The sequence below is a fragment of the Trachurus japonicus genome, chromosome 7, assembly GCF_045865225.1.
Source record: "Trachurus japonicus isolate A0001 chromosome 7, Traja_1.0".
Taxonomy (NCBI): Eukaryota; Metazoa; Chordata; class Actinopteri; order Carangiformes; family Carangidae; genus Trachurus; species Trachurus japonicus.
This window is the reverse complement of record NC_140913.1, coordinates 34,284,692-34,302,833: the sequence shown is the minus strand read 5'-3', so window position 1 is coordinate 34,302,833 and position 18,142 is coordinate 34,284,692. Positions and strand designations below refer to the sequence as shown.

At 40.8% G+C, this 18,142-nt stretch overlaps 1 protein-coding gene across 1 annotated transcript; it reads left to right on the top strand.

Annotated features, from left to right (window-relative positions):
- The first annotated feature begins 11,325 nt into the window (after positions 1-11,325).
- On the top strand, positions 11,326-16,468 carry ackr5 (atypical chemokine receptor 5). Its single transcript, XM_085782955.1, has 3 exons — positions 11,326-11,659; positions 13,609-13,983; positions 16,003-16,468. Exons 1-3 carry the CDS (start codon positions 11,339-11,341, stop codon positions 16,405-16,407), a joined length of 1,101 nt encoding a protein of 366 aa, XP_085639081.1. The 5' UTR covers positions 11,326-11,338; the 3' UTR covers positions 16,408-16,468.
- The last annotated feature ends 1,674 nt before the right edge of the window (positions 16,469-18,142 follow it).

Below are 18,142 nucleotides of genomic sequence, written 5' to 3'. Positions count from 1 at the left end.
AATTCTGTTTTCCACCAAAGTCTTTTACTCAATTTCTAATAAAAAATAAATAAAAAACTGTCCAGAACAAGAGTTTGAGCTGAAACAGTGAATCAGTGTGTTTCAGTAGATTTAGTTTCCTCCTCCTCCTCCTCCAGTGATGAAGACGTGACTGGAGCCGGTTTTTAGGATCATTCCCGACTTTTTAAATAATAATTAATAATAATAAGAATAATGTGTAATTAAAGAGATATGAACATGAGAAGTATTGAGTGGCTCGTTGTTGATAGGACCGTGTAGAGTCGTAGCAGCCGTCGTCCGTGTCTGTGTGGTAGAAAGACTTAGTGGTTAATAATAATAATGATAATAATAATAACCAGGTGTTAGACAGATCCCTCTCTTCTCCATAACTCCCAGTTCGTCTCCGTAGCTCGTGCAGGTTAAATCCTTAAACACAGCCACGTGAAGCAGCAACTCTGGCTCTCTGTGTCAGGCCTCAGCCACTCCACTGCACATGGTGTATTTTTTGCAAAAATCAGCTTTTTGGACCAAAATATATTTTACGAAGAATTTCTGAAGTGTTCGAGTCGTTATTGATCGTTTTTGTCTGAATCACTGAATCCTTGAAGGTTGAGACTGTGTGAATGTGTGAATAAATAATTAGATGTGAGACTTATTAATTATTATATGTATTGATCCCACTTGCTACAGTAGCTGAAAAAATATAAAGACACTGTACACAGTGGGGAAAGTAATGCATCAACATTTTTCTCAGTAAATATATTTCTGTCAGAGCTACTGACATGAAATTTTCACTAGATGTCGACAACAACCAAAGTAATACAAACATACAGTTGTGTTCAAAATAATAGCAGTCCGACATCACTTGCAAGATAAATCACTGATTTTGTTAGAATTTCAACTTTTTTTTTTTCAACTTTTTCTAGAAAGTTTAGTAAAGGTATAGAAAACCAACAGACCCAACAGGCATGACGTGCATGCTGCTGATTCTGTGAAACTGAATCATTTACTGAAAAGGGCCGTGTTCAAAAAAATAGCAGTGCCAGGTTCAATTATTGAGGTCATTGATTATGTAAAAAAAAAAAAAAGGTGTTAAACAGGTGGCCCTTATTCAAGGATCAAGGCAACTGATGCTGCATTATGCCGGCTGTGCATTTGTCCTTGAAAAACAGAGTAAAATGGGTTGTTCAAGACACTGTGTAAGAAGAAGAGCATTCTTTGATTAAGAAATTAATAAAAGAGGGGAAAACCTATAAAGAAGTGCAGAAAATGATAGGCTGTTCAGCTAAAATGATATCAAACGCTTTAAAATGGCAGCCAAAACCAGAAAGGCGAGGAAGAAAAAGAAAAACGACTATTCGAAGGGATCGGAGAATAACCAAAATGGCAAAGGCTCAGCCAATGATCAGCTCCAGGAGGATCAAAGGAGATCTAAGATTGCCTGTGAGTACTGTAATAATCAGACAACGTCTATGTGAAGCCAAGCTACCACCAAGAAGCCCCCGCAAAGTCCCATTGTTAAAAAAAATACATGTAATGAAGCGGTTACAATTTGCCAAATAACACATTGACTGGCCTGAAAAGAAATGGCGTAACATTTTGTGGACTGATGAGAGTAAGATTGATCTTTTTGGGTGTAAGGGCCACAGACAGTTTGTCAGACGTCCTGCAAACACTGAATTCAAGCCACAGTACACAGTGAAGACGGTGAAGCATGGTGGTGCAAGCATCATGATATGGGGATGTTTCTCGTACTATGGTGTTGGTCCTATTTATCGCATACCAGGGATCATGGATCAGTTTGAGTACACCAGAGTACTGGAAGAAGTCATGTTGCCGTATACTGAAGAGGAAATGACCGCAAACAAGACAATGACCCCAAACACACCAGCAAGCGTGTAAAGAAAGATGTCAACACTGCTATTTTTTTGAACATTATATTTCTTGACTTTCTGTAAAATATTATCAAATTAAATTACTTTTTCCAATTTTCTTGGTTTGAAATAGAATGTGCAGTGTCCCCAATGCAGTTGTGTTCCTTAAAATACAATTTATTTGAAGAATTTTGAGGTTTACTCACCTTTTTAAACACACTGCTATTATTATGAACATAACTGTATATGTCCATAAATGAAGTAATAAAGTGAAATGACACAGGGAGTAAGTATTGAACAGCAGGAGGTGCAGAAAGGTAAAGAAGGAAAGACAAGAAAGCAGCTGGAGTCTGTCAGTATTTAGAAAGTAATCCTGTGAGTAATCCTACTCAGTACAAAGTAATATCAGCTGCTTTAGTCCAAACTGACGCCTATAAAAAGGTTTCTCATCACCAAGGTGTCACACAAGCTTGTGGTATCTCAAATGAACATCTATTTAAAGGTACATTGTGTAGGAATTCCTCCCATCTAGCGTTGTGTTTGTATATCACAAGCAACTCAGTCGTATTTTTCATGCTGCATTCACGTGAAATTGGGCAGATGGCAGACGGACGACAGCCGCTGCACGTAACGGCATAAACAAGCCTCTATGTAAACAAGTGGTCCGTCAGCACGAGGCAAAACAATACACGTGACAATATGTTGTCATGGCGATGTGGTATTGTTTTACCGTCTTTCTCTGGACTTCTGTGACTAAAATGACATCTGGTTTGTTAGCGACGGTCGTCTGCCCGACTGCAGGTGAATGCAGCATCAGTGTAACGCTCCATTCCTCCTCACTGCGTTACCACGGTGACTTTTCACAGACGCCACCTCCACCTGAGCCGACAGCTCCGGTGTCTCCGCTGAGTTTCCGTGGTTACCTACCGTCACGCTGCCACTGAAGGTAAAAACATGGCGACACCACATGGCAGCCAGCACCGAGCTTACCCGCTCCATGTAGATATGAATGATATGAACGACTAATTCAGAGCTGAAAGGAACACTTCAGTTTGTTGATGGGGGGGATTACTGATTAATGAAAAACAGACTGAAGATTTTCATGAATAGATAACAGGAGAAGTTACACAATGTCCCTTTAAAAGAACATTTCACCATGAACTGGACACGACCAGGTGCCGGGAGTCAAAAGAAAACTAAGAAGAGCCGAGGAGACTGACCTGGAATCAGCAGGTACAGCTGTTTAAAAGAAAAACTGAGTAATCCATTTAACCACCATGGCATCTATACAAAAGGTACACACTGCAAAAACTCAAAATCTTTCCAAGAATATTTGTCCTTTTTCTTGTCAAAATGTCTCATTTCTAGTCAAAACTAATCTCTTTCCACTTAAAATAAGACTCATCACCTAAAAATCTAATTGTTTTTAGATAATTTTCATTTGTTTCAAACAAATTTTTACTTGAAATAAGTAGAAAAATCTGCCAGTGAAAGCAAGTTTTTTGTGCTTGTAATACTGAAAGAAAAACTTGCTCCACTATCAGATTTTTCTACTTATTTCAAGTGAAAATCTGCTTGAAAGAAGTAAAAAGTGTGTGTGTAATTAACTCTTACTGGTCAGAAACAGATGGGGAGTGGCTGTGGTTTAGACTTAGCCCCCCCTTCGTTGGTGCCCTCTGACTGGCACAGGTTGGTCTCATCTTCCCAGCACACGAACCTCTGGGTCTGAAACACAACAAATCCTCCCTACACTGACATAACTTTCCATCCCAGGTGTTTGAGGGGTCAGGGCAGATAAGACAAATCATTAAAACTTCTTCCTCACAATGCTTCATTCAGCAGGCCACAGGCCTCTCATCCTCTCCTCCCTTCGGCCTTGGAGATGTTTTGATTTCACTGTGGCTCTGTGTGCTCTCAACTTTGCCTCTGAATGATCAAACAGGTTACTGGCATTCATTGCATTAAGCTCAACACAAATCTATATGGTTTGCTTACAAGTTTCAGTTGTCTTTAAACTCAATGGGTTAGTCAAAAATATAAGACACAATAGGTTAGTTAAAACATGAGACTAAACTTTACTTCTACTTAAAGTGAATGCATAAACAGGTACATGAAGGCAAATGTTTCACACCACTCAGGATTAACTTGTTTAAATGGGTAAAATGTGAGTGCTCAGTCTAATAAAACAATCATCAGTGAGATATATTCAGTGTTGATCAGTACTGTCAAAGTGGAGAATATGTGTTCAGTGTTAGTTCTAGTGATGAGGTAACTGTGTGCAGCTTTGCAGTCTCCAGTGTAGAGACACAGGTTCAGCTTTATTCCATCAGTCAGTAAAACAATGGTGTTCTGTTTTATTTGTTAGTCAGTAAGGCACAATATCAACTTCAGTTAGTAAAGGTAAACATTCAATGTTAAGACAATTTTCACCCTAACATCATTTATGGATTTAAAGTAAAGTTCTTCACAAATACCATGTTTGTGTTAAAGCTCCATACAGTATAAAGGTAGATGTTTGTATTAAAGCTCCTTCAAAATAAAGGTAGATGTTTGTATTAAAGCTCCTTCAAAATAAAGGTAGATGATAGTGTTAAAGCTCCATACAGTATAAAGGTAGATGTTTGTATTAAAGCTCCTTCAAAATAAAGGTAGATGTTAGTGTTAAAGCTCCATACAGTAAAGGTAGATGTTTGTGTTAAAGCTCCATACGGTATAAAGGTAGATGTTTGTGTTAAAGCTCCATACGGTATAAAGGTAGATGTTTGTATTAAAGCTCCTTCAAAATAAAGGTAGATGTTAGTGTTAAAGCTCCATACAGTATAAAGGTAGATGTTTGTATTAAAGCTCCTTCAAAATAAAGGTAGATGTTTGTGTTAAAGCTCCATACAGTAAAGGTAGATGTTTGTGTTAAAGCTCCATACAGTATAAAGGTAGATGTTTGTATTAAAGCTCCTTCAAAATAAAGGTAGATGTTAGTGTTAAAGCTCCATACAGTATAAAGGTAGATGTTTGTATTAAAGCTCCTTCAGTATAAAGGTAGATGTTTGTGTTAAAGCTCCATACAGTATAAAGGTAGATGTTTGTGTTAAAGCTCCATACAGTATAAAGGTAGATGTTTGTGTTAAAGCTCCATACAGTATAAAGGTAGATGTTTGTGTTAAAGCTCCATACAGTATAAAGGTAGATGTTTGTGTTAAAGCTCCATACAGTATAAAGGTAGATGTTTGTATTAAAGCTCCATACGGTATAAAGGTAGATGTCCATGTGTAGTGTGATTATAAAGCAGCTCTAGGTTCTATATTAATACTGTGAAAGTATCAAAGCCTCAGTCCACAGAGAAATGCGCACAGCCTGTATTCAGAAACTGAGCCTTAAAACCAGCCGTCAGGACTTCCTGTCACTTTGTGATGTCACAACAACAACAGCAGTCGCCCGACCCTTCAGAATAAAAGCGGGCCTTTAAAGCCTTGTGTAGGTGGGAGCTCCGGTGACGTCTGCTGGTCTGCTGGATGTTTTTTAGAGCCAGGGAACAACACGACGAGGGTCAGGGTCTGCTCTTTGTCTCACATTTCCAGAAGACGTGTTTCTGCTGACCGGTTCCTTCCTGTTTGATCAGAGAGAGGAGGCAGAAGTTGCTGACTGGTTCCTACTAGTTTTTTTTTGTGTTTTGTTTTGTTTTGTTTTGTTTTTTTTGTTTTTTTTTCACCAGAACTGAACTTACACAACACAGGATGAGCGGAGAGACGAGGCAGCGTGGCTAGAAACTGCTGACGGTCCGGACCTTGGTCACATTAATCAGGCAGAGTCACAGCCAACACAAACGTTGCTGCTGTCGCTCTGTGACTCAGCCGTGACCTTTCAGTGGCGAGCACTGCGACTCTGCCCCCCTCAACCAGCAGCAGCAGCATTTTATTACATTTTATTACATTAGCAGAGCTGTAATTCTTCCTGGAGTCCAAACATTAAGTCAAATTGTCCATCAAAAGAGAAAAAAAAGGTAACACTTTAATTTAAAGGCCGTTATCTACGTGATATTATCAAGAAATAATGGTCAGTTTCATAGTAATGTCAAGGAATATAGCAAAGAAATAATGATTGATTGTGTAGAAATAGCCCAGAAACAATTGATTGTAATTGACAATTTCAAGGACTTTCCCAAAAAACTGATTCAAAGCATAAAAAGTGTCTTTAGCCTTTATGGAAAACATGACATATGAAATTGACCATTATTCTAGGATATTTTTTGACATTATTATCTGTCGTTCTTTCTATCTATCTATCTATCTATCTATCTATCTATCTATCTATCTATCTATCTATCTATCTATCTATCTATCTATCGTTCTATCGCTCTATCATTCTATCTATCGTTCTATCGATCTATCTATCTATCTATCTATCGTTCTATCATTCTATCTATCTATCTATCTATCCGTCCGTCTGTCTATCTATTGTTCTATCCGTCTATCCATCCGTCTGTCTGTCTGCCTACCTATCTATCTATCTATCTATCGTTCTATCTATCTATCGTTCTATCTATCCATCTATCTATTTATCTATCTATCTATCTACTGTATCTATCTATCTATCTATCTATCGTGCTATCCATCTATCGTTCTGTCTATCTATCTATCTGTTCTATCTATCTATCTAGCTATCTATCTATCGTTCTATCTATCTATCTATCGTTCTATCTATCCATCTATCTATCTATCTATCTATCTATCTATCTATCTATCTATCTAGTGTTAGATTGTGTTACGTCGTAGATTCCTGAGTAAGTACAGGACCAAAGTACAACGTAATTCACTGTTTCATGCCTGAATAAAAGAGGCAAACAAATACACAACACATTCATGTGCACAATCACTATTTTCATAATATAAAAAACACATAAAAAACACATAAAAAGAGCATTTTGTGGATCGTATTGCACAAACTGTCTCATTTATTGCACAAAATATAAAGTAAATTTAAATTGGCTCTGTACAAAACAGATTTCTTTAACACGTTTCTGCGTTCGGTGGCACGGTGCAGTCAGAGGAGCCGATCCATCCAGAGTTCATGAAGTGTACACTGCAAAAACTCAAAATCTTTCCAAGAATATTTGTCTTATTTCTTGTCAAAATGTCTCATTTCTAGTCAAAACTAATCTCTTTTCACTTAAAATAAGACTCATCACCTAAAATCGATCTTGTTTTTTAGATCATTTTCACTTGTTTCAAACAAATTTTCACTTGAAATAAGTAGAAAAATCTGCCAGTGAAAGCAAGTTTTTTGTGCTTGTAATAAGGAAGAAAACCTTGCTCCACTATCAGATTTTTCTACTTATTTCAAGTGAAAATCTGCTTGAAAGAAGTAAAACGTGTCTAAAAACAAGCTGCTTTTTAAAGCAGAAGTAAGCGATCCGGTCGTTTTCGCTAATGCTGCGTTCCAGGCAGGCTTTTGAAATCGTAAATTACAGCTTCAAGTCACAACTTACGACTTTGTAGCGTTCCAGGCAACCCACTCGTGTTTTTCCGACCTGTTTTACCTGTGAAAGTCACTATAACGACCACTCGTAACTTCCGACCCGTGAACTCGTACCAGATCGAACTGGTACCACTTCACAGGACGGAAAAACACGAGTCTACGAGTTTCCTTGAACGCACCATAACAGTCCTCGTCCCTACGTCGCCACATTCACGGCGTCCCTTGGCTGCACACACAGCCCTGCATGCCGTTCTCTCTCCTCATTGGATAAAAACTGTAGGATACGATAAATGTTTTCTCCTCAACTCAGAGCAGAGCAGAGTGACTGAGAGACCCGTGTTTCAGACCAAACACATAAGTGATTGCTGTCGGAAGATATAACTATTTAAGACTTATATTAACACAAATATATCACTTACTTCTGCTTTAACGTGATGAGTCTTATTTTAAGTAGAATGATATTTGTTTTGACTAGAAATGACATTTTACTATAACTAGAAATGAGACAAATATTCTTGGTAGATATTGAGTTTTTGCAGTGTAATGAAGTGAAAACTGACCAGCGGAGCCTCGTCTGCTTTCACCACCTGCACCGGATCAACACGAGTGTTGCTGCAGCTTTAGAGAGAAGAAGGTGTTGAAACAACGTTGATAGTGAGGATGTGTGCGTTGCTCCAGGTTGAAGACCCCCGGCTTCCTGCCATTGTTCTCTGTTTTACTGTTTCTGCACCATTTTCTACCAACATAGTGCACATCAAGTGTTAATGCAAACTGATCACACACTGAGGCATCATGGAGGATTCATGTTGAATAACCTGAGGAGGTGAAATGAAGCTGCAGGTTTCTGAGCTTCAGCACGTTTTTAATTTGAAACTTTGATAAAAAAATCCTAAATCCATTCATTGGAAAAACCCAAAGCTCCTCCTCCTACTACCACTACTTCTTCTTGGTTAAATGATTTAATGTCCTTTCTGTCACTAGGAAATGTTAAATATCCCTTTTTTTTTTAAATCACTTTATAAAAGATGGTAACTTCTCATCACATAGTAAAGACCCTCACCCCAAATTTTGATTTTATCTATTTTTATACTGAGCACACTGGGCGTCCTTTATTTATTTATTTATTTCCTTCTTTTTTTTTCCACCTCCATTTTATTCCATTTCTTTTCCTCTTCTTTTTATCAATGTATCTTCACCTAGGTTATTAATTAATTGTTTTTGTATTTATTTTATTTCGCTCTTTGCTCTTGGTGGATGTTCTTTTTCTAGTTTTTCTGTTCTAATGCACTGTATTAAAAAAACGGTGGGAAACAGCTGTGGAATAACTTTGTATCTTGTATTTGATACTTGTGGTCTCCAATAAAAATAAATAAATGAATAAACATAAATCCTAAATCCAAGTTCATTAAAGTAAAAACGTTGTTCATGTCCTTCAAAGACAAACTGTTCTCACTGTAACAAACCTGTGGCTGTGAAGGAGGCGCCATGGTGACGATTTAAAGGGATAGTTCAACATTTTGGCAAATTGGCCCATTGCCATAATCCCTATAGTCATAGCAGTAGGTTCGTTACCTTTAATTGTCGGTGCAAGCTATTTTTAGAACGGCGGAGCAGAGCCGTGAGCTGCTCAGAGCTACGCTACGGAGGCTCATGGGATTTCTTGGTTTCCCTCATCAAACTCATCAAATACACAATCCAACAACTCCACAACGCTCTGGTGGACAAGTTGTGACCTGCACATTCACCACGCTATGCGATAATAACACAACGTTACCACACAGAGTTGTTTTAGAGGGAAAGTCATGCAAAACCGCTGATGCACGTTGCCTTCAGGGACAGTTTTTCATCAAGCAGTCTCTGTATTTAGTAACGTTGTGTTATCATGTTCATGTCAAAGCTCCGTTAACTGTGTTTCCTCCTCCTCAGTCATGTTTCAACACAACTTCACTGTAAAACTCTGTTTTTCTGCTGAGTAAAAGTAGTAAATCAAGTAGTTCACTAAATGTTTCCGGGACTTTCCAGGTGGAGATACAGAGATATAAAATAAATCACAAAGGGAGGGGTTCTCTAGCGCTTCAGCCAAACCAGTAAATCGGCGCTCTCTCAGCCCAATAAAATGCAGAAATATTTTTAATAAAGGTGCACAACAACTAACGTTTTCGACGCCCGTGTGCGTCTTCATCAGAGTAAAAAAAAAAAGAAAAGAAAAGAAATCACAGTTTTGTTGTTTTTCATCATTGAATCTAAAGTTTGAGAAATGTCTTGAAACACATTCATTCATTAACATGTTTGAACATTCGTCTCTGGACCTCGACACCTCGACACTCCCCACAGCTCACTGAGGATGTCCTGTCCTGTGTGTGTGTGAGTGTATGTGTGTGTGTGTGTGTGTGTGTGTGTGTGTGTGAGTGTGTGTGTGTGTGTGTGTGTGTGGGAGGGTAGGAGCTCCAGACTGTTTGGTTTTGCTCAGTTTGTCCTGAACATCGGAGCTGGAAGGAGTTCGTCTTCACCCTCAGGAACTCTGCAGAGGAGGAACCGGCCTTCTTCATCTCCACCACACTCTTCATCACCTTCATCATCATCATCATCACCAGGTACGAGTCCAGTTCTGTTCAGTTCTACAGATGTTCACAGATGTTAGTTTCCAGTCTGCAGCACGATGGTTTCATTAAAACATAGAAACTGTTTCACGTCGTCGTCATCGTGTTGCTGAGTGAAGCCTCAGGTGATGTCGCTAGGGTCAGTGCAGGTGCACTGTGGGTAACGCAGGCGTACGGTAAGGTTTTCTTAAAGGGATAGTTCAACATTTTGGCAAATTGGCCCATTGTCGTAATCGCTATAGTCATAGCAGTAGGTTTGTTACCTTTAATTGTCGGTGCAAGATATTTTTAGAATGGCGGAGCAGAGCCGTGAGCTGCTCAGAGCTACGCTACGGAGACTCATGGGATTTCTTGGTTTCCCTCATCAAATTCATCAAATACACAATCCAACAACTCCACAACGCTCTGGTGGACAAGTTGTGAGCTGCACATTCACCACACTATGAGATAATAACACAACGTTACCACACAGAGTTGTTTTAGAGGGAAATTCATGCAAAACCGCTGATGCGCGTTGCCTTCAGGGACAGTTTTTCATCAAGCAGTCTCTGTATTTACCTCGAAAACGGCTCCGTTTCATAACGTTCCATTATTATCTCATAGCGTGGTGAATGTGCAGGTCACAACTTGTCCACGAAAGCGTTTTGGAGTTTTGGGATTTTGTATTTGATGAGTTTGATGAGGGAAACCAAGAAATTCCTTTAGCCTTTAGCTATGACTATAGCGATTATGGCAATGGGCCAATTTGCCAAAATGTTTAACTATCCCTTTAATGAAGACAGTGTGCTTTAACGTGAATAAAGACAGATTTTTTCTGTTTGTTCAGTTTCAGTTTCAACATGAACAGATTAAAGCAGAAGTAAGCGGAATATTTGTGTTAATATAAGTCTTAAATAGTTGTATCTTCCGACAGCAATCACTTCTATAGAGTGTTTGGTCTGAAACACGGGTCTGTCTGTCACTCTGCTCTGCTGTAAGCCGAGGAGAAAACTTTCCTTGTATCCTACAACCTTTATCCAATGAGGAGAGAGAACGGCATAAAGGGGCGGTCCTCTCTGTGTGTGCAGCCAAGGGATGCGCGTGAATGTGGTGACGTAGGGACGAGGGCGGGGACTGCTAACTCCATCGGCTGACAGGAAGTTAGCCAAAACCACCGGATCGCTTACTTCTGCTTTAACAGAGAAACTTCTGCATTTAATGAATTTCGTGCTAAAAGTTGAGAAACTGCTTCAATAACTTCTGAGTTGTAGTTTCCTCCTCCTCCTCCTCCTCCTCCTCCTCCTCCTCCTCCTCCTCTCTGTGTTATGTAACGTCTGAAAACATAATCAGATTAGGCCCAAAGTAAATCTAAACTGTGAAACTGGGATGTGAAACTGTTTTCCAGTCGGGACCATGAGCTCTGCGCACCAGAACCACTCTCTGGACCACATCAACGGGACGCCGTGGTTCGTGTACGAGTGCACGGTGGAGCTGGACGCCGACTCGCGGCGCATCGCCCTGTTCCTGCTCTACCTGTTCGTGTTCGTGGTGGGGCTGCTGGAGAACGCGCTGGTGGTCTGGGTCAACTGGCGCCGCCGCCACTCGGCCAACGGCGTCCTCTTCTGCATCATCAACGTGAGCCTGTCGGACCTGATGGTGATCGCCATCCTGCCCTTCTTCATGATGGAGGTGACCATGGATAAGGTCTGGCTGTGGGGCCGCTTCCTCTGCAAGGTCTGTGACGCCGGTCTAGAAGTAGCCGAGAAATAATATCTGTGTAGTGTTCTCACTCAGAGTGTAGCAACTCTGTTTCAACACCGAGTTAAACCGTGTCCAATGAAAACATGAGTCGTGGTGGAGTTGACCATTTACTCAGCAGTCTTCAATGACAATTGGTGAAAACTGTAAATACAGCAAATATTGCATTTTAGATAACATAAAACATGAATTAGCATAATTTTAGGCACAATGAATTACCGTAATTATAGCCAGCAGAACGTTTTTAAATGTGTAAATAACATAGACAAAATGTCCCTTTTTAATTACAAATAAAATATATATTTCTAGCAGCTATCACTATTTATTGTTTTTAACACCTTAAACATGAAATGTGTACACTTACGGCGTTGCCTGTACAATATTTCTCAGCGGGTGGCTACGATAGCTTCAGACCATGTCTGCCTCACTCTCAGTCCAAGGAGAAAAAGAACTAAACAGGAAGTCCACCAACACAGGTGACCTTTAGGAAGTGACGTCATCAGTGAGTGGACTGTCAAAATAAAATCCTCTTAATAAACCAACCTTTTTACTCTTATTTTGTTAACTACAACACATAAATGAATTCTTTTAAAGCAGACATTACAAATGAATAAGAGAAATGCCTTAGAGGGAACACAATCTGAATTGTATTTTTTTTTTATTTCTGGCTGTGCAGTGAACTGCTTATTTCTTGTGCACTTTGGTTCCTGTCTATCTGACTAAAACATAGAGTGCCGAAGCGGAAGCAGCCCCATGGGTCCTCAATTCGAAAAAAGTCTCCATACGAATGAATGGGAGTCCAAGTTTTATTTTGTGATCCGTTTGAATTGTGTCATGAGAAAAAAATGTCCTCTACCTGTTTAAAACATCACGTTTCATGCCGAGAAATCAGCAGTTTGTTGTAAAACTATTGTAAAATAAAATTCCGAAGAGTCCGTAACCAGAAAGACTACAAGTCGCGTAGGTGACGTCACCATGGCGACCTTCCTTTCCCGTGTCAGTTGGTGACGTATTTTTTGTGGGACACCAGATCTGTAGTCCGCAGAGCGTCTTCACACAAAATACATTCTTCTGTTGCCGTTTTACGATAAACTGCTGATTTCTCGGCATGAAACGTGATGTTTTAAACAGGTAGAGGACATATTTTTTTGTCATGGCACAATTCAATCGGATCACGAAATAAAACTTGGACTCCCATTCATTCGTATGGAGACTTTTTTCGAATTGAGGACCCATGGGGCTGCTTCCGCTTCGGCACTCTCTATAGGGGTGGGAGAAAAAACCGATTCACATAAATATCGCGATATCTTTTTTGAGGATTTTTTAAATAGATTTTTTTTTTCAAAAATCAATTAAAAAAAAAAAAAATTGGGGGGGGGGGCTTTTTAAAGGGATACGCCAAAAATGTTTTATGTGTCTTGCCTCACCCCCGAGTCCATGACCAGCAGATAGACACCATCCTTTCAACTGTGCGTGCAGTAACAAGGGAGATAGAGCCGTATCACCCGTAATTAGCTTAGCTCAAAAGCTGGGAGTGTATGGGTAGTGTTAGCCTGCCTCCACCTAAAGTCGCTAATTAGCTTAGCTCAAACGCTGGAAGTGTATAGGTAGTGTTAAGCTAAGCTAATTAGTGACTTTAGGTGGAGGCCGGCTAACACTACCCATACACTTCCAGTGTATGAGCTAAGCTAATTACAGGCGATACGGCTCTATCTCCTTTGTTACTGCACGCACAGTCGAAAGGATGGTGTCTATCTGCTGGTCATGGACTCGGGAGTGAGGCAAGACATGAAAAGAAAATGCTGGCGTATCCCTTTAACATCTGTCTAGGGACTACAGATGAAAAATAGCTTCTTGGCTAATTCTTACAGCAATGTTATTAATGTGCACTGTCTCTGTTTTCATATAAACTTATTATCATTAAGGTCACCAACCTGATCTACGTGGTCAACTTCTACAGCAGCTCCTTCTTCTTGGCCTCCATGACTCTGGAGCGCTACCTGTCTCTGACGCGGCCCTCGGCGCCGGCGCTGTTCCCGGTGGCGGGGCGGCGCCGCTGGCTGCTGTGCGGCGGCCTCTGGGCCTTCTCCTTCTTCCTGGCGCTGATGGAGAACGTGCACGTGGACCTGCTGGAGTGGGAGGAGCCGGGCTGCTACATGATGCCCGAGTACGACTACGTGGAATGGTTCGTCAGCGTGGCCTTCTTCTGCCTGCTCTTCCAGTTCCTCGGCCCGGCCACCGTCATCATCACCTGCAACGTGCTCATCGCGCGCGCCGTGCGCTCCACGCCGGACGTGCAGGTATGGCAAGACATTTTAACATTTAAAAGCCAGACTGGATATGTGTTGTAGATCTCTGTAATTCAGTTCTGCCGAGTCAAAAAGAACATTTCAGGTATCTGCAACTACATTCTTCCTATCCACAATTGACCTATGGCTAAGCCACGCCCCCAAACGCGATGAGCCAATCACAGTGCGCATAGCTAGCCCATACACTCGGACATTCTCTGCCTCCACGTCCATTGAAATGCAATGAAGTTAGTCAATGCTTCGCGTCGGACGGTTCACGCCTCCACGTCGTCCATTAATTTCTGATAATGGACACCTCGTCGGGCATTATCCCTTACATAAAGTCCGCTAGCTTAATGCTAATGTATAATGTAAAACTCCATAGACAGGCTAAAAGAAATTAGCCCGTCGCTATCGCCGTTTCGCAGCAACCGACAGCCATAGCAGTAAAGCTAAGTGAAGTTTTGGTGACTTCGAGATGATATTTAATCTTTCTGTCTCCAAAAATCATCAATTGCCTCCTGTGAAATGTCTCCTACTGTGACAGCTGCCATAGCAACTGTCACCCAATGTTGACTGTTTGTCCGAGTGAGTGGAGGGGGCGGGGCTTAGCCAGAGGTCAATTGTCATTTCAGATATCCACAACTACTTTCTTCCTAGGACAATGACGTCACTTTTGCCATTCATGTGTATGGGGTTGCAGATATCCGCAATGTGAATTACAGATATCTGTAACTGCATTACGGGGTCATTCCTATGTTCCCACAGCCCTATGTTCCCTCAGCCCTATGTTCCCTCATTTCTAACTTTTGTTGTCACTGAAAATTAGGCCCTATGTTCCCTCAGCCCTTTGGTCCCACCATTGGTTGGGTTTAGGCAATGAAGAAAGGAGTTGGTTAAGTTTAGTAAAAAGACCAGGTAGAGGCTAGACAGGCCAGATAGATAGAGTCCTGATAGGTAGAGAGAGTCCAGAGGGAACATAGGGCTGAGGGAACATAGGGCTGTGGGAACATAGGCACGCTCCCATGAATTACGACTATTCCTAATTCCAGTTTGAGATATCTACAATTTGATTCTGACTAGTCATAATTCCAGTTCAAGATATCTTTAATTCACCTCAATTAAAGATATCTACATGTCCCTTTTCAGATATCTGTAAATGGAATTATGACTAGTCAAAATGACGTTGTAGATATCTCAAACTGGAATTCGTAATAGTCGTAATTCAGTTACAGATATCCGTAATTCACATAGTGGATATCTGCAACTGAATTGCAGATATCTGTAATGACAAACCCCCATACACATGAATGGCAAAAGTCATGTCATTTGTCCTAGGAAGAACGTAGTTGTGGATCTGAAATATTCTTTTTGACTAAGGCAAAACTGAATTACAGATATCTTGAATAAAAAATTCAACTATTCAAAATGTAATTTTTGACCTGGATGATGTCATCTCTGAGCGCCGCGCAGCTCATTCTGATAATAATCATTCTGCTTCGGCATTCGGGTCCATTTTTATCTCAACTAGCCGGAGCTTTAGTGAGTCCAGGTTGAGGAGAGGAAGCCTGTGGAAGCTGAACTTCATCCAGCTGCTCATTTTGTTCTGACAAGTCAGAAACACGCAGAAACGAACCGTAGCATTAGCGCTAGCAACAAGCCGCGCGGCGCTCAGAGATGACATCATCCAGGTCAGAGGTCAGTAGGTCAACCTACAGACCCCGGATGTTGATAACAGCTAACCCCGGACTCAGAGGGGAATAGCACTAGCCTATCAGAACTAAATATTGGTGAAATGAACGAGTTTTGCGGCGGATAATGTGTTATTTAGAGGCTGCATTGCGTGCCCCCTGTTCTCGCATTATACGGATACGCGCCGCTCCACTGGGGCTAATTTCGTCCAAACAACTCCAAATGACACCAAAGTTGTCTGGGTGAGTAAAATGATCGTATTTTATGCTAGAAATAAGGTCCAGGTTGTATAAAAAATGAAATTATCCTTTAAATCCGCTTGCCATATTGCAGGTGCAGGGCCGCAGGGATGTGTGGCTGGTGCACGTGTACTCGCTGGTGTTCGTGCTGTGCTGGCTGCCGTACCACGCCGTGATGTTCCTCATGATCATCGACGACCTGGACGGACACGTGTTCAGCTGCGACGCCATCGAGGTTCTCTACTTCTCCTTCAGCGTCGTGCAGGGCCTGTCGCTCTTCCACTGCGTTGCCAACCCCATCCTCTACAACTTCCTCAGCAAGAGCTTCCGCAACAACCTCATCAACACCGTGGTGACCTACATCCCCAGGGAGGGGCAGGGGGCTCGGGACCAGCTGGGGGTCGGGGGGCAGCCGCCCAACGGAGGAGGAGGAGGAGGAGGAGCGCCGGGGAAACAACGGAAGCTAAGCAACGCCAGCACGAGCCAGTCTGACGTGGGCTCGTAAAGACGGAGCAGAGAAACAGAGACGAGACATTTTTCGGAGCTGGATGTTTGTTGTGTTGAGGCTCAGACTCTGTGAGCTGCTGCAGCTCAGCGACACCTCCCTCTCTCATAACCATGTATCTGATCACACTGCACACTGCAAAAAAACTCAACATCTTACCAAGAATATTTGTCTTATTTGTATTGTATTATCTCAAAATGTCATTTCTAGGCAAGGCAAGGCAATTTTATTTGTATAGCCCGTTTTTACAAACAGTTTGTCTCAAAGGGCTTTACATGGCATCATAACAACATCCTCTGTCCTTAGACCCTCACATCCACTGAGGAAAAACTCCATGGAAACCCTTTTAACAGGGAAAACCAGGAGAAACCTCAGGGTGAGCAACAGAGGAGGGATCCCTCAACCAGACGGACAGACGTGCAATAGATGTTGTTACAGACAAGACAGATTACAGTTTATGTCACAGAATGTGAATTTCTAGTCAAAACAAATCTCGTTATACTTAAAATAAGAAACATCACATAAAAAGCAGCTTGTTTTAGACACTTTTTTCAAGCATATTTTCACTTGAAATAAGTAGAAAAATCTGATAGTGGAGAAAGTTTTTTTTATTATTATTTTCTTATTACAAGCAGGGCTGTTGCTAGGAGTTCTCGGCCCCCTGAAAGAATACTAAAGTGGGCCCCTGACTTTTCCACTTTTTTTCTTTCTCATTTTTTATTTAGCCTACTTTGTTTTGATGCTAATGCAGCATTACTATGAGTATTAGTCAGGGTCTTATGCAGAATAATTCAGTCATACAAAGATTAGACTACTAGGGTTTTTTGTGGGCCCCACTGGGCACTGGGCCCCTAGAATTATCATCACCTTTCTCCCCTATACAACGGCCCTGATTACAAGCACAAAAAACTTGTAATAAATTTGAAACAAGTACAAATGATCTAAAAACAAGTTAATTTTTACGTGATGAGTCTTATTTTAAATGGAAAGAGATTAGTTTTTGACTGGAAATGAGACATTTTGACAAGAAATAAGACAAATATTCTTGAGTTTTTGCAGTGTAAACGCAGCCAGGCAGGAAATGTTTGATGATTTTTTTTGTTTTGTTGTTTTTCCCCTTTTCAAGCTGCTCGACTCCCACAGGAACTCAGGGCAGGCCGACCCGACCTGGGGGGGTGAGGGAGGGGGGGGGCACCAGGAATGTGTTTTTTCTGTCCAGAGTCAGATAAGAGTCGCCATAGACACTACTGATGTCAAAATCATGAAATCTTAACTGACGATTGATAATCCTTATAAATAACTGCGATTAATGATTTAATTGTCTTTAATAAACCCTTTAATTTACAGGCCGCTAATTACATGATAATGTCAAGAAATAACAATTGATTGCATCATAATGACTAGAAATAACGGTCAATTTCATAGTAATGTTGAGAAATATAGTCAAGAAATAACGATTGATTGTGTAGAAATAGCCAAGAAATATTGGTGAATTACATAACGACTTGGTGGAGAAAAATTCTGGCCTTTCCCAAAAAATTCAATGCATGAAAAGCATGTGTAATCTATTACCTTTATGAAAAACATTACTATGACACTGACTGTTATTTTTAAGCTATTTTAAGACATTATCACGTAATTAACGGCCTGTAAATTAAAGGGTTACCACTTTTTCTGATCAATTATAATAATAAAATGTGAACACAGTCTAATATTACACATACACCTGATTAAG

Coding starts and splice junctions, on each gene's coding strand:
- ackr5 (XM_085782955.1), top strand. CDS start 11,339: ATGAGCTCTGCGCACCAGAACCACTCTCTGGACCACATCAACGGGACG. Junction 11,660..13,608: donor GGGGCCGCTTCCTCTGCAAG/GTCTGTGACGCC, acceptor ATTATCATTAAG/GTCACCAACCTGATCTACGT. Junction 13,984..16,002: donor GCTCCACGCCGGACGTGCAG/GTATGGCAAGAC, acceptor TTGCAGGTGCAG/GGCCGCAGGGATGTGTGGCT.